Source organism: Anabas testudineus, chromosome 14 (genome assembly GCF_900324465.2).
Source record: "Anabas testudineus chromosome 14, fAnaTes1.2, whole genome shotgun sequence".
NCBI lineage: Eukaryota > Metazoa > Chordata > Actinopteri > Anabantiformes > Anabantidae > Anabas > Anabas testudineus.
In genome coordinates this window covers 19,667,982-19,685,113 of record NC_046623.1, presented here as the reverse complement: position 1 = coordinate 19,685,113, position 17,132 = coordinate 19,667,982, and the positions used below count along the sequence as shown (strand labels likewise).

At 42.2% G+C, this 17,132-nt stretch overlaps 1 protein-coding gene across 1 annotated transcript in view; it reads left to right on the top strand.

Moving 5' to 3' along the window:
- Positions 1 to 17,132, top strand: part of zgc:77151 (ARID_ARID5 domain-containing protein) — a 32,660-nt gene that overhangs the window by 7,629 nt on the left and 7,899 nt on the right. The window contains exons 2-8 of the mRNA XM_026371068.1: positions 4,603 to 4,755; positions 9,650 to 9,757; positions 12,957 to 13,185; positions 13,312 to 13,542; positions 13,955 to 14,061; positions 14,281 to 14,428; positions 15,368 to 15,420. Of these exons, the coding sequence (XP_026226853.1) occupies positions 4,603 to 4,755; positions 9,650 to 9,757; positions 12,957 to 13,185; positions 13,312 to 13,542; positions 13,955 to 14,061; positions 14,281 to 14,428; positions 15,368 to 15,420 (1,029 nt within the window). The remainder of the gene's footprint in view (positions 1 to 4,602; positions 4,756 to 9,649; positions 9,758 to 12,956; positions 13,186 to 13,311; positions 13,543 to 13,954; positions 14,062 to 14,280; positions 14,429 to 15,367; positions 15,421 to 17,132) is intronic.

Sequence of the window (17,132 nt, the reverse complement as noted above, 5' to 3'; positions counted from 1 at the left end):
TGAAAACACATCAACAGGCCTGGGGCTTCTTACACTTCCTCTTAGAACACAGTGAAAGTAAAGCTGCAGGTTTGTTCACGCAGTAGCAGCAACATGAACCGTATTGGCTTTCACATGCATGAAGAGGTGTGTTTGATTTCATGTTCCAGACAAAAGGATCCACAGACACAGAGCGTTCACTGACTGTCAAGTCAGTTTTATTTATGTTTTATTATAACATATAACCCGATATTACCAAACCCAAATATGACTCAAGTGGCCTTTACAATCATATGGACATGCATCACTTCTGTTTTTCATGCCAAGATAGTGCCATAAACAGAACTACTCATGTGACTCCAATTTGCTTCAGTAGTTTATAGATATTAAAACTTAATACTTAATGATCACTCCTGAGACCTTGTGAGATGAATAGAACTCTAATTCCAGAAGAAGTTGGGGCGCTGTGTTCTTCGATGTCTTCAGACAGCACCTGAGCAGCATCTGTAAGGAACCATCAGTGCTGAGGGATCCAGTCAGGTTTTAAAGCAGCACACGCTCCCATTCAGATGACGTTTTTTACAGAGAAGAGCTTGAATATTTCAGCAGGGTGACGTTAAACCGCAAACTGCATCTATGACTACAGCATGTCTTCATCAAGTCCAGGTGCTGAACTGGTCTACGTGCAGTCCAGAAGACACAGGCCCGTTGAGCAGTTAGACTCTTATATCAGACAACAAACACTGGGCTCCCGGACCTCTAAACCCCAGACGTTTAGACTGTTGTTAAAGTAGGGGATGCTGCACCGGGTGAATATGGTTCTGTACCAACTTTTTGGAGACGGGTTGCCGTTTTTTTGTTTGTTTGTTTTTTTTCCTAAAATGGTTAATTTTTGTTGGGTTAATTTAGAATTGGTAGAAATCTCTCGACTAGCTGCTGCTGTATTGAAGCATAATGTAAGTCTTTTGTGAGTTTGGTTCATTTAGTGCTTAAGAGAGATCACTTATCGAAACACTATATTATCAACTTGCAAGAAACTAATTTCTCACAGCCCTGAGCTGCTGCTGCAGCTGTTGTTTTTCTCCTTTATACTTCAACCACAGAAAACTCCTCTGCAGGAGAAGGTGAAAGCCCCACAAATCACCATTCGCTGTGATACATCCATATTTTTCCAATCACATGTTAGAGTATGTTTAAAATATGAATTTATAGCAGAAGAATTATTCTCTTACCCAGAGTCTGTGACTCTGTCTCTTGTTACTGCAAAACAAAAACAAAGTGTGCCGTTTTTATCAGGCTAGTCAGAGTTATGTAAGTGGTTAAAGAAAAAGCTCACTGATCCTAATCGTAACATTTCAGTGTGATTTATTATATTGCTGGTGTTTAGTCCTTGGTACATGAAAAAAGTCACTAACAGTCTGTCCTCATTGAATACACTGCTGGTTACTTCAGGTTTGTGTTATCAGTGATCAGTGTGCTATCACAGCTGCAGCCGTTCGTTAAATTGACCATAAACAGAAAATCAATTGGCAACTATTTTCAGAATCAGATAATTGACAATTCTCTCCCACTTTCTCCAGTGTGACGTGATTTTAAACAGAACCTGGAAGCTGGAAGGAGTGGAAGGCGTGTTTTAGCTTGAAACATGAAGAATTGACTGTTGTTGAGCTGAAACAAGTTGATTCATCCATCAGCAGAGGTTTAGGTTTTAGGTGATTTATTGTGAATAGTCGCTGCTGGTCTCAATGTACACTGACATCAGATTGAGTTCCAGTAAAATGTGGATCACAATCTCAAAAGAAATTATTAACATCTTAAACTGACGAGTAGCTAAAGTAAAACAACGGATCAATCAGTCAATTAGTTTGTCTACAAAAAACATAATGATCAGCAATTTTGACAATCATTTAAAACAGTTTTGAAAGAAACAAATCTGTCAGAATTGTATAGTTTGTGAATAATTTCTGTTTTCTATGGCCGTCAAAACGATGTCTTTGGATTTTGATCTGCAATGAGACATTTGAAGACATTATCTTGAACATTTCCACAATTTCCTGAAATGTTATTGGCCAGTTTCAAGAAGATTATTAATAGGCCTATAAAGGTTCTGAAACCAAGACCGAAACTGTGACACCCACATTGACATTTCTCCTACAGTGGGGAAAAATAATTACTGTAGTTTGCTTACTTAAAAAGAAATCAAGGGTCTAGAATTTTTTTCATAGGTTTATTCTAATGCATAGAGAAAGAATATCAACTAAAAAACACATGATACAAATGATATCAATTGAGTTGTATTTCAGTGAGTAAAATAAGTACTTGATCCCCAAGCAAAACATGGCTTACTACTTGGTGGAGAAACCCTTGTCACAAAATGTCAAGGACTGGAATTGAAATGGAACCAGAACCTCCAATAACTGGACTCCATATTAACTTAAAGACATTAACTATTATACTGAACTGCCTGCTGCCAAACACATAGCATGTAATCACCCATATGAGGATGGGTTCCCTGTTGAGTCTGGTTCCTCTCAAGGTTTCTTCCTGTTGCCTTCTCAGGGAGTTTTCCTTGCCACCGTCGCCCTCAGCTTGCTCATCAGGGACAATCTGATTATTATGATTCTTACACATTCACTGTGTAAGAATCATAAACGTCCATAGTTTCTTTGCTTGTGTAAAGCTGCTTTGTGACAATGTTAAATTTAAAAAGTGCTATATAACTAAAATTAAATTAAATCAAATTGAATTGAGTTTCTTGTACTTTGTTACGGGATTGTCACTCGGCATCTTGGAGTGGATTTTCTATGAGATTATGGTGTGGAAGCTGACTGGGCCACACCTTAATATGCTTCTTCTTGAGCCACGCCTTTATTACCTTGACTGTATGTTTTGGGTTATTGTCATGCTGAAAGAGCCATCAACGGGCCATCAACGACCCATTTTCAGTCTTCAGGCAGGAACCATGGCAGCGTATTGTTACCAATGGTTTGTTTGATGGTTGTGGTCCCAGCTGCCTTGAGATCATTCACAAGATGCGCCTGTGTAGTTCTGGGCTGATCCCTCACTTTTGTCATGATCACCCTAACCCCATGAGGCTAAATCTTGCATGGAGCTCCATAGCATAGCATCCAGGGTGAGGGTGATTGATGGTTCTATTCCATTCCATTTGTGAATAATTGCTCCAACAGTTGTCTCCTTCTCACCAAGCTTCATGCTGATGGTCTCGAAGCCCATTCCAGCCTTGGGCAGGTCTAGAATTGTGTCCCTGATGTCCTTTGATAGCGCTTTGGTCTTGCCCATAGTGGTGAGTTTTAACTTGAAGATACATTCTGGGACAGGTTTCTTTTATATGATCAATGCAACTAAATTTTTATCATTTGTATGTATGCTTTCTCTGGATTTGTGGTTGATATTCTCTTTCTATACATAAGAATAAACCTATGAAATAATTTTTTAGGCCCTTCATATCTTTCTAATCAAGCAAACTCAAAAAATCAGTAGGGGATCACTTATTTTCCCCACTGTATGAGCCTTAATAGCAGCTCCTGTATTGAAATGTTTAAGTTTCTCTCAATGACCAGAGAACAGACGTGATAAAATGTACCAAAATAAAAGCAGTGATTTGGTTGTAGTAATAACTTAGCTGCAACCCTAACTTAGAACTTTCTCTTAGAAATATGAGTGCAGAGGTGCAGATTCCCTACAAATATTTGAATACGTTAAAAAACATCTGTTAGATTTCGCCACATTTTTTTATCAAATAGCAGCAGGAAACTGAAATGACGATCAACAGTCTTATGGTTTGTGGTTTTTTATCTGCCATGTGGCCTTTGTGCAGCCAGGTGAAAAAAAAAAAAAGGTCCATTAATTTGCTCTTTCACTATGGATGTGTTTACTTATTTAACATGCAGGGGTGCAACAAGTTGAGCTAGGAGTGCTTTGTAATGAGGAAGCTGCGTGTTTGCACAATCACCTAACGTGTTTAAATATTCAGAAACTAAACAGGAAAAGAACTGCGACCCACACATGACTTTGCATCATAGTGTGTCTGAGCTCAGTTATTTTCACTAACCTTTTGTAGTAAAAACCTTTTCACTTCCTTTAGCTTCAGACATATCTGAACATAAGTGATCTAATATCGTGCTGCAGATATGTGTCTGCCAGTCTGAGCAGTTAATTTTTTACATTTCCTCTGCAAGTTGTTGAATATATTACAGTATCCTCCTCTGGATGCTGTTTGTACATGTGAAAATACTGCCTCACTGCAAGATGGTGCAACATTATCATCAGAGGTGTTGATGCCAGAGGTGCATTCTGCAGAATTTATGGCTTGAACACACCCACACCATAGACTTAATTTTTAATTTGACCATTTAATCACTGAGGTATTTTCAGTATCCTTAAACATAAAAATGTAAAATGTCCCATAGCTAAATTTGGCATTTTACTGTTAAATCCCAATAGTGGTACTGGCTAGAATCTTAATTGTCAATATTACAAATATTCAGCCTGATGTTACTTTAGCAGAAACCTGCTTCTTCAATTAGTTGTAAATGTCTCCAAACAACACAGGTGCAGTGAATCCATCCTTACTGTTGCTGTGCTCTCTTGTCTTCATGTCAGTGGTTGGGTGCTCCCTCCTGCCAGCGGGGCAGCTATGCCTTCTATAAGTCTGTGAGCAGCAGAGCCGAACCCGAAGGAGCCATCAAAGTGTGGAAGCTCGGAGAGTTCTACTTCATCCGTTGTGGACCGCAGGATCCTGTGTGCATCGCTGAGGTGAGAAACCTGCTCATGTGGTTTTCACGTGGCTCTGTGCTGTAGTAAAACTATTCTAATCATTGTGTTTTTGACTACAGCAGCTCATTTTACATAGCAGTCATCTTCGCATTTAACAGGCAACATGATCAAACTTGTCCATTTAGCACAGAATTTGTCCAGAGGAGTTCTGTTGAGTCGTAATTAAAATTTTGACATTAATTTCTGAATGTCCTGCAGGTTTGATATTATTATATGATAATAACATGTTCATGTCCTTGTTTAATCAGTAATATTTGTGACGGTGAGATAGGTGTTTGTGTCTGTAGTGATGATGAAGCCACAGAGAAGAACCAGGTCGGTCTTTATTCAGCTTTATTAATGTTCAGTGTCATCATGCTTTTCAGCCATAGCAGCTGCTGTTTTAGTGAAAGCCTGCAGGTATGGCCTTGCCTTTAAAACCTCGTTAACAGTTTTTTGCTGCTAGAACAAGCTGATCTGTCAACTTGCTCTGGTTCATGTACATTAACAAGTATCAACTCAGCAGAAACCGAGCAACCAGAGTTATTTTTAATTCCTGGTGAGTGTATTAAAACTCCTCCTATTTCACATTGGTAATGACAAACACTAACTAGGACTAATCCACTGATTGTGATGAGTAAAGTTGTTGTTGACTATGACCAACACTAACTGAATCTCTCTTAAATAGGTCACGGTCCTGCTATAGAAGACTAATAGTATGTTTTATTGAGTACAACCCACGGCAAGGCTAATTTTAGTCGATGTAGGTCGTGAGCTGGAGAAGTTAGGACACATGGAAACGAGATAAAATTGTATTTAGGTTGATAGTATTGTATCAACAGTAATTGATTGTAATGACACATGTCGAGTTTTTGGGTTAATGTTTTTGCTCAGATGATAAAATGTGTCAGTGAACAAGACTAAAGCCTACAAACACCAAATTTACCTTTTGTCTTAGGTAAATTAAGAATGACTTGATTCAGTAACGGATCATTTTTTGGAAACGTACTCTGATTTTTAGTTTTCATTTTTTACTAGAATTTGTTCTGAAATGTAAAATGGAAACATCCAGTTTAAGTTCAAATGCATCTGGCAGCTATTAAAAAAATCTCCAGAGCATTTATTTACTCTGCTCTTTCTGTTTTTTTTAACCACCCTGTTCTTCTGAACTATTGTATTTTTAATAGTGCATTTATTTCACACCATCTCATGAATTCTGTTCTATTCTGTTACTGATCAAACATTTTATTTTCTGTGTGCGTGCAGGCTGCGTGATTAAATCATCACAAGTTACTCTGAATAAAACAAAAACTGTTCAGCTGCTGTTTATAGAAAGTTGTAGCTGGGGGAAATCAGATAAGATAAGATAAGATAAGATAAGATATTCTTTATTGATCCCACATTGGGGAAATTCAATTGCTACAGCAGGTCAGTGCAAAAAGAACAACAGCAATGTGCAAAAAGAATGAGAGGGTGTGCAAAAATACAAAAGTAATAAACATTTTACGAGAATCTACAACTATATACACTATTACGACTTAACATATATAATATGTTATACGTAATAAAAAATAAATAAAATAAAGTAAAAACAATACAGTCAGATGGGCTATGGACCGGTTTTGTACATGTATATTTAAACTGTGGCATTGTACAGTCTAACAGCTGTGGGAATGAATGACCTGCGGAACCGCTCCTTCCTACATGGAGGGTGTAACAGTCTGCAACTGAAGGAGCTGCTCAGTGCCTCCACTGTCCGATGTAGTGGGTGAGAGGTGTTGTCCATGATGGATGTTAGCTTGGCCAACATCCTCCTTTCACTCACTTCCTCCACAGAGTCCAGTGGACAGCCCAGGACAGAACTGGCCCTCCTGACCAGCTTGTTGAGCCTCTGTCTGTCCCGGTCTGTGCTGCCTGCTCCCCAGCAGACCACGGCGTAGTGGATAGCAGAGGCTACCACAGAGTCATAAAATGTCCTTAAGAGAGGCCTGCACACTCCAAAGGACCTCAGTCTCCTCAGAAGGTGGAGGCGACTTTGGCCCTTCTTGTACAGGGCATCGGTGTTGTGAGTCCAGTCCAATTTCTTGTTGAGGTGAACACCCAGGTACTTAAAACTGTCTACTACCTCAATGTCTGAGCCCTGGATGCTCACCGGTGTGTGTTGTGGTGTTCTCCTCCTGAAGTCAATCACCATCTCCTTTGTCTTACTGGTGTTCAAGCACAAGTGGTTGCGCTCACATCAGTCCACAAAGTCCACAATGACTGACCTGTACTCCAGCTCGTTCCCCCCCGACACACAGCCAACAATGGCCGAGTCGTCAGAGAACTTCTGGAGGTGACAACTGCTGGTGTCGTACGTGAAGTCCGATGTGTAAAGGGTGAAAAGGAACGGTGAGAGCACCGTCCCCTGAGGAGCCCCAGTGCTGGAAACCACCACCTCTGACACACAGTTGTGTAGCCTCACATACTGTGGCCTGTTGGTGAGGTAGTCGGTTGTCCATGCAGCCAGTCGTCCGTCCACTCCTGCCCCTTCCAGCTTCTCTCTCAGCAGAGCTGGCCGGATGGTGTTGAAGGCGCTGGAGAAGTCAAAGAACATGACCCTCACAGCGGTTCCAGCATTCTCCAGGTGAGTCAGCGCCCGGTGCAGCAGGTAGATGACAGCGTCATCCACCCCGATGTTCGGCCTGTAGGCAAACTGCAGCGGGTCCATCGCGGTGCTGACCACTGAGCGAAGGTGGCTGAGGATGAGCCTCTCCATGGTCTTCATCAGGTGGGAGGTCAAGGCTACTGGTCTGTAGTGATTTGGCTCCTTAGCGTGCGCCATCTTAGGAACCGGAACCACACAGGAGGTCTTCCACAGGATCGGGACCGTCTCCAGACTCAGGCTCAGGTTGAAGATGTAAGTGACCACCTCACAGAGCTGGTCAGCACAGTCCCTGAGCAGTCCGGGTCCGATGCCGTCTGGACCTGCAGCTTTCCTGGTCTTAAGTCACCTCAGTTCTCTCCTCACCTGATTAGAAGTGAGGCAAAGGGGGGTGGAGGTGGGGGGCAGAGATGGGATGGTTGTGGATGGGGGTGGTGTGAAATGGTGAGAGTGCGTGGGGGTGGGTGTAGCTGCTGTACTGGAGATGTGTGAAGTGGGAGGGGGAGGGCTGGAGTCAAACCTGTTGAAGAACAGGTTTAACTCATTGGCCAAGCCCTGATCTTCATCAGATGCCACCGTGCCTGCTCTCTGTCCGTGGCCAGTGATGGTCTTTAGGCCTCTCCACACATCTCGAGCGTTGTTGTTCTCCAGCCGTTCCTCCAGCTTCCTCCTGTAGCTGTTCTTGGCCTGTCTGATTTTGTATTTGAGTTCATGCTGAACTCTCTTCTGCTCCTCTCTGTCCCCTGAAATAAAAGCCCTCCTCTTCTCCTTCAGTAGGGCTCTCAGCTCAGGGGTCACCCAGGGCTTGCTGTTGGAGAAACACCGCACCCTCCGAGTTGGTACAGTGTTCTCTACACAGAAGTTGATGTAGTCAGTGATGCAGTGGGTCAGGCTGTCGATGTCGTCTCCATGAGAGCTGCAGAGTGTCTCCCAGTCCGTGGTCTGGAAACAGTCTCTCAATCTCTCACTAGCCTCATCAGTCCACACTCTCACTGACTTCTTCTGGGGTGGTTCTCTTCTCACCCTGGATTTGTATTCAGGAAGCAGATGCACCAGGTTGTGATCAGAGCGACCGAGTGGGGGGAGGGGGTTGGAGTCGTATGCGTCCTTAACGTTCGCATACAGCAAGTCCAGCGTCTTGTTTTCCCTGGTATGGCACTTAACGTACTGAGTGAAAGTGGGGAGAATGGAGGAGAGCGAGGCGTGGTTGAAGTCCCTGCTGGTGAGAAGCGGCGCCTGCGGGTGCCGGGTCTGCATGCGCGTCACCGCTCCGTGGAGTCGCTCGCAGGCTGCCGCTGCGTCAGCCGATGGAGGGATGTACACGTTAAACACTATAACATGGGAAAACTCCCTCGGGATGTAAAACGGCCGAATGCCCACAGCGAGAACCTCGATGTCACGGGTGCAAAGCTGTTCCTTAACAGAGACGTGCGCCGGGTTGCACCATCTCTCGTTAATAAACACCGCCAGTCCTCCTCCTTTCTTCTTACCACTGTCTCCCGAACTCCTGTCCGCCCGAACCAGTTTGAATCCATCCAGGGCGACCACAGAGTCCGGTGTCGATTCGTTCAGCCACGTCTCAGTGAAACACATGAGGCTACACTCCCTGTACTCCTGCTGTAGCCGGGTCAGCGCCGTCAGCTCGTCCATCTTGTTGGAGAGGGAACGGACGTTTCCCATAATGATGGATGGAACGTATGGTTTGTATATCCATCTCCTCTCCCGAAGCCTTCGTCCTGCTCTGCAGCCTCTCCGTTTCCTCCGTATTTCAGGTGGAACCTCAGGTCTTTCGTTGTAGAGAGGTGCAGGGCCGCGCAGAGTTAACAGCTGATCCCTGGAGTAAACAATGGAGCCATGTGCGAAGCTGAGGGGATCTGCCGACGCACTCCCAAAAAAGTTAAAAAACAATGAAAAACAAAACACAAAAGTAATAAAATTGGTCCCCCTATGTGCAGACTTGCAAAAGGCAGTGACCACATAAAAGAAAACCCGTAAGGCGGGCCAAGAAACAATAGAAAAGAATAGAAAAGGAAAAAGAGAAGAGAGAGCTGCCGTAACTAGCTGCTGCTCCTGCAGCGCCATCTTGGAAAAAAAAAAAAGGTTGTCGGTTTGTCACCTACTGCAGTTCCAGAAAGCTCCTGTTGATTGTTGGATTCATGAGCAAATGTTTAACTGTCACAGAAAACGCATTTGAGGCTGCAGAGTGTTTGTGCTGCTGTTGACATGACGCCGTGCCCTCTTCACCTGCAGGTGACCTTACTGTGGGAGGACCAGACACGGCACCACCTGCTGGCCAGCGCCAGACTCTACTTCTTACCTGAAGACACACCGAAGGGCCGAACCAAGGAGCATGGAGAGGTGAGACCAGTCCTCTTCCATCTGGACACGAAACGCATCACATGGTTCTGGTTACTAATATCTGTTTATGTCACAACAAAATCTCTCTTCTGATTTTCCTCGATGTGTTGGTTTGCAGGACGCTGACAGAAACTGTACGGTGGGATAATATTTTACATAAACTTCATACTTCAGTAGAAGTACAAAGAACTTTCTAAAGGTATAAGTACTAGGATGGCAGTTTAATCTGATGTTGTTGACATAAATGTAAAAATGTAATTATTTTTATAGTCATAAAAATTCAGATTTTTAAGAGATCGGATTTTATATTGTTTAGTTTTTTATAAAAATCTTCAGATATACTAGAAACTAAACTAAAAGTGTTAAAGCTGGAAACAGAACATGTAGGTGACCAGAGGACCATCATGAGCAAACATTAGCTGCAAAGATCACTGTGTTTCCTAATTAAAGTTGATCAACTTAAAATAATGAATCATTTATCACTTTAAAAGGCTTTTTTTTTTTTTTCTTCTAAATGATGTTGGCGCAGCCAGAGTCATTTGTGTTCACTAACTAAACTAAACTGTTACAGGTCCTGGTGAAAAACTATTATAGAGCAGGATCATTAAAAATTGGATGAGAGTCCAAATAAGAAACCACTGACCATAAAAGACAAAGGAGAATATACACAGTTATGATAATGGGTGGAGGTCTGGATCAAAATAAATGTTAAACTATGAAAGTCTCTTCCTGAACTTGAACACGTCAGGCTTCAAAGCTGAACTCCATGTAAAGAGCTAACGTTAAAGAATGTTTTCTTCCATTCTGCAGAACATGTTTGTGGCCAGTTAATGTTCTAGGGCTCACAGAGCCCGCTCACCTGGTTATTCTGATCCGGAAGAGAAAACGTCCAAATCTGATGATGGCGTCTGTTTTTTAAGCTGCGTCTCTAATTTACTTCAGACTTGTTAAAAGCACATTAAAACACAGGAAGTGCACGCTTGCAGCTTGTTCAGATATTTTGTTGGCTGCTCACGGGCACCACAACTTCTGTAAATGACGATATGATGAATTTGGCTCTGTCCCTGCTTTTCTCATTCTGTCTCTCTGCTTCTAATTATAAACAAGAAAAACTAGTTTTTCTGTATATGTGTTGAGACAAAGTCAGCAACACATGAAACGGGGCATTAAGATGAATTTTAAGGTTGTTACAGACATTTCTGAACAGATTGGTTATGGTTAATTTTGCATGTTAAATTAGATGTGAAATTAAAATGAGACATCACAGAAGGAAGAAGTACTGAAGTAGTAATACTATGACAGCAGTAGCATAGTTGGTGGAGCAGTTGTCTTCAGATGTTTCCTAAGCAAACGGACAAAGTACCAAAGTAAAAGTACTTTCTATGCAGAATGTCCCACTTCAGAATAATTTGTTTTGTAATGTTCTTTTTCCATTCGGCTGCTCCCTTTCAGAGTTCAGCACAGCGAATCATCGGCCTCCATTTAACCCTGTCCTGTGCATCCTCTTCTCTCACATCAACTATAATTTGTTTTATAATACTGGAACATATTTACTGACAGATAAGTGGTTATCAGGCAGTAGTTGCAGCTGCAGCGATTGAATTCAAAGTGTTTTTTTTTTTTTCTATTTTAAAAAATGTGTCATACAAAAACGTTGTGGCATATTCAAATGGGACTTTGCCCTATTAAACACACAAAAAATATGTATCTGTGACATTACAACTAGAATACTGCAGGTGTTGTATACAGGCAACAGTGGAAACTAGAGAAATGCTCATGTAGTGTTGATTCCTAATTATCTAAATCACTGCCACATAGTGGAGCCTCAATAAAATACACTCATTAATGAACAAGCACAAACGAAGACAATGAAAATAGAGTTTCATAAAGGTTTAAAGTGGAGAATAACGTTTATTAATAACCTCGTCACAGGAACACCACCTCCTGTATTTATCCAGTCCAATTGAAGAAATTCAAAGTTTCTTCTTGCTGATTTGCTTTAGAACAAACAGTAAAGTCCCCTGACGATTAACACTGTTCATATGCAGGCTGCAGCTCTGACTTCACATGAAAATCCCCCTTTGGGAATCAGACTAATGTATGTCCCAAATGTAAATCTCATTACTGGTGTGAAACCAGTGAAAGTTTTCCACACAAATCTCACCTGGTGCAGTAAAAGATTTAGAGACCTCAGAAGGTCTGAACCGTAAACTGATCGAAGAGCCACTCTGTGTCTGTGACGATGTTGATCACGGACACAACTTCCTAAAAGTAGATTTGTAGCATCAGAAAACAAAAAGCAGAACGGGAGCGTAAGACTCCAGACGTGAGTGATCTGTGGTTGAATTGATTTGTATAAAATAAGACCTGATGTCCGACTGGTCACGACCGGAGAGAAAAGTTGTGGCAAAGGAAGCGATGTTCCTATTGCTGACTCTGCAGGTTCCTTTAGTTTCTTTACGTAAAAATTCGATATTACTGAGCTAATGAAACACAAACAGTCCGGATCCTTCATGTCTTTACTGAACAGAACCATCAAACATGATGGTGAAAAAAGTGAAACAGTGTTTTAATCACTGGTTGAACCATGTGTGGCAGCATTTATGCAGAAAACAAGAAAACTGAAAATGTAAACTGTATTTCCTGACTAGTTGAGTTCCTGATGTCAGCACGTTTTATGTTTTTTGTTGTATGGTGTTCAGGAATCACTACATACGAAGGTTGGTTGGTCGGTCGTCTCTGACCTCATGGAGACTTTTTCAATGGCACTGTACTGCTTCTTTTTAATAAAACCATTCTTAAGTATTACTGTCATATCTGTGTGTGCACATGGAATGGAAAGATGGTAATAATGATGTACTCTGTTTACAGAGCCTGTTGTTCAAACGGAGCACTGAGATTTTAAATCTCATTGAGGTTTTACTGGTAAAATAAAATAAAAGCTGCTGCTTTCTGACGTTTCCTGTAAAAAAACAAAGTACAACACTACAGGTGTCTCTTCCTGCGGAGGCTGGCTGAACATTCATGGTTTCCCAAAGACATCACGTCCTCAGATTCATGTTTTATACCTTGTGTAGCCAAACGGCAAATCTTGCGAGTGAGATCACTGAAAACTAAAAGCTATTTGATGTCTAATCTAAAGGACTTCTAACTATAGAGATATAGAATTAATTATGTGTGTGTGTGTCTGTGTATTCAGGATGAAGTGCTGGCAGTGTCCAGGAAGATGGTGTTACGGGTGGAGGACCTGGTGAGGTGGTCGTGTGCGGAGCCAACAGGTTGGAGCAGCAGCCAGAAGCCGCCGCCCTGTGGCACCAACGGTCTCCACAAACTTCCACAGAGCGGTGACTGTAACAGCAGCAGCAGCAGCAGCAGCAGCAGCAACACACCGGCTGAGAGCATCGAGCCACTAAAAGACAAAACGGAGAGTAAGAAACACACCTGAACTTTGAGCTGTTTTTGTGGGACTAGTTTGTGGATGTTCTCAGTGTGAAGTTAACAAATGCTGTTGGAGAGTCATTAGAAAACAACACTTTCTGCCTCCTTTCTCTCAGACGGCCTGGTGGAGCATGAGGGCGTAAAGGTTCTCAGCTACCCACAGTACTGCCGCTTCCGCTCCCTGCAGAGACGCATCCAGGACAGAGCGAGGGGGCCGGGTCTGCAGGACCCCCACCTGCTGGCCCTGGGAGGCATCAGGGTGCTGCCCAACACCCGAGTGATGTACTGCAGGGACACGTTCAACCACCCAACACTGGAGAGCAACACAAGTTTCTCCTGGCAGTTCAGTGAGTGCAACGATTTTACTGACCAGAAACCAGAAGCTGAGCCAGGTTTTTCCTTACGCTCACCATCCACTTTATTAGGAATACACATACAGACTGGTACAGCATCTCTGCCACATATTCTACTTTGATGAAGACGGTGTCCTCTCGAAGTTATGGGGAGTGAGTCATGGCTTCTTTCTAGTCAGGTCGAGACGTGTCACTACTCCAGGACGCGTCTTCAGCTGAAGGAACGATATGTTGCAGGATTGTTGATGTAGACTGTGTCGATTTTAGCATTTTGTATCTGATCATCGAGACGTAGAAAGAAAGGAAGATTGCTGCTACTTGGTGGCTTGTCATGACACTTTCATTCCTGGATCTGAGAGGACAACGTGATAGTGACAAGTATGTTGTTTTGTTTGTGTTTCTGCAGGATGTCCGTCTCTCAGTCTCCGAGGACGACCTCGCAAGAGGAGAGGCCGTGATGGAAAAGAGTCGCCAAACTGCAGCCAGTCAGAGTCCTGGATCGACAGGATGAAGGTTTGTTGTTTCAATAGTTTTACTCTGTTCACCTGACTTTAAGTCTCGTAGATTCAAATGAATGAGAAAATAGTTAAAACAATAATGAGGCTCTTCATCAGCAGGATGTTTACCGAACCTCTACGGGATCCGAGATTGAAGCTGTTCCCTGTAGGAATAGTTTCTTATATTTCTTATATTTTATGTTTCACACCGTACTCTGCATTCGTCTCCCTCCAGGAGAACGTGATGGGCAGTGTGGAGGTCGGCTCTCAGGGCAGCTGGCTCCCCCACCCTGAGGAGCAGCTGTTCCTGGACCAGCTTTACGCCTTTATGGACCGTCGCGGCTCGCCCATCCACAAAGTCCCCAACCTCGGCTTCAAGAAGAGTGCGTCTCTTTGTTTCTTTCTTTGTTCCTCTTCATTTGACCTCTTCTGTCTCTCTTTTTGTCAGTCCCCCTGTCTTCCATTTTTTGTCTCATCTCTTTACTGTTTTGTCTTTCAGTTCCTTCGTTCCTTCTTGTTGTCTTCTGTCCGGTCCATCTTTCCTTCTCTTCATCATGCGGTCCCCTTTTCTGTCCTTTCTTTCTCTGCTCTCTTTCCTTCTTTGCTCTATCGACCCTTTTTCTGCCTTTCTCCCTCTCACTGTGCTCTTGATATTTAAATGGAAGGAGAAGGTCACAGGTTTGATTCCTGTTGACTCCTCAGACATTTCTTTTCCTTTGTTTAACCAGAAACCATTATTGACATTAAAAATATTTTTTTAGGAGCGCTCAAGTCAGGAGGCAACAAAAATCAGTCCCTTCATCTTAGATCTGTTACAATGACAGAAATTATTTTATCCAAAAACATAGAAATTTTACTCTTTATTTTTTATTTTCCACTCCTCTGGATACGTGTAGTGGTAACATCACTGCCCACTATGAGGGGCACTGGGGTTCAAATGCCGCCTGTAGTCTACCTCCCTCTGATAAATACCTAAATGTAAAAGCAGCATGTAGATGAATAGTGTATTGAACTGTAACCACTGGAGCGAGACTGGGTTTAGAGGCAAAGTTTAGAGTTGAAAAATGTTTTTCAAAGCTAAACACGTGGCAGCTGAAACCATGTTCTCTTATCGCCCCCGAGTTCCGTTCACATTTTATCAGATGTGTTCATTAGAATTAAAATATCAATCAAACCCACTGCTAGAATTATTTCACAGGTTTCAATAAAATATATTTGTTTCATCAAACCGTTTAAATTTAAAATAGTTTAATTTCAGATTTGTCTGCTCTGCATGTCGTTCTGCATTGCCAGGGTTGACTGTGTGTCTTCTCTCTCCTCAGTCGACCTCTTCCTCATGTACTCTGTGGTCAAACGGCTCGGAGGATACAAAAAGGTGAGTTACTACAGATTATTTAGCCCCGTCAGTCTCATTCTCGTTTGTTTTCTTTTGGTAAAACACGGGAGAACGTTAAAACAATGTCACCACGGTTTGCTAAATATTTAACATCATAGTTGCTATCAACCAGTTAAAGATAAAGATAAACTTTGTCATTGCAACATCGTTGAGATTAAGGTGCCAACCAGTCTGTGCCATATATAAAATAATAAAGACATAAAAACAGAATAAATGATTAGAAACAGTCAAAAAACAAAATAAAAAACAAAACAACATGACGAGTATACTGTGGTAAATACTCCAGCTTTATCTGAAGGAGGCACGGGTTGAATTAAAAATGCAACCGTAGCATTTAAGAAGAAATTCTTGGCTTGAAATATTTCATTACCTGATGGTGATTTTTAGCTTTAATGAATGAAAACAGGCAGAACGGGACAGTTTCAGCACTGTTGACAACAGAAGGACTCCTGTCGCTCAGTCCACCCACTGTACTGAACTGAGCCTTGAACCGAACAATACAGTCTTGTATAACATGGTGTTACACCACTAATTACACTGTGTGGTGTATGCAATTGTTTCATTTACCTAACCCCCCCCCCCCCCCCCCCCCACACACACACACACACACACACACACACACACACAAGCAAGCAAGCACAGGACCTTCTTCGGTCACTAAACAGTTAAAATCAGTAAGTCGTGCTTCTGAAATAAGTCTGAGGTAGAGGAGGAGGAATCATAGATTTGATTTAATGCTCTCAGCTGTTATTTCACTGTCCCTGCTACATATTTAATGAACATTTACTGCATGTTTGGGATTGGTAAATGGCCCTGAGTATTCAGTGGTACTGACCATAAAACGTCCTGTTTAATACATAATCAATATGAAAACAAAAAATAATAGTGATACCATTTTTTGACCCACAAGCTTACTTTTAACTTTATTCTGGGACAAGAACACTGTGTATGCAGTAAACAGTACTATAGTTTCACTTGTGCAGTATTTGTATTTGTAAAGTATCCTGAAATTAGGTTCTGTGTCCTCATGTAATCCCACCCGGACTCTGTGACTCTGGGTCAGGGTTCTGTTGCAGGACTCTGTGGTACTGCACATGATGGAGTTGTTCGTTTCCTGTTGCAGAGTTTATTTCCTGAGTACAGAATGGCTTTTGTTTGTTTCCCCATTCAGTGTTAATGCAGCAGTGACGTCCCTTTCCTCTGTTCTCTCTTCTTCTACACTCTTCCAGTGCAGTGTAGCTTTTAGTTTCTGTAGGAATTAAAACTAGCACGTTTAGCTTCCACCTATTTGTGGCTTGCTATAAGGTTGAGCACTTCACATACAGATTAAAAGACCATTAAAGGACTGTTTGCATTCTGCAGTACACGCCCCAGCCTGTTGCAGGAAAAGAGCAACTTAAACTCTATTTTGCTTGAACATGCCCCATAAAATTCTGAAGAATGCATCTGATCTCTGAGAAACTACCAACATAGAACATCTCACACTGAGCCGTAGCTTTATGTACAACTCGAATGTTTTTGACATTGTAGCTGAAATTAAAAGCTATGACAGTGACTTCAGTCTCCAGCTTCACTCATCAGTTCAGAGCTGCCTGACCTGCTAACATTAACTTCAAGGATTCTCAGTCGAGTCATGGCTACTGGACTTCCTCCTTGTTAGGTTTAAACATTTCTCTGCTCATCAAGTAGCT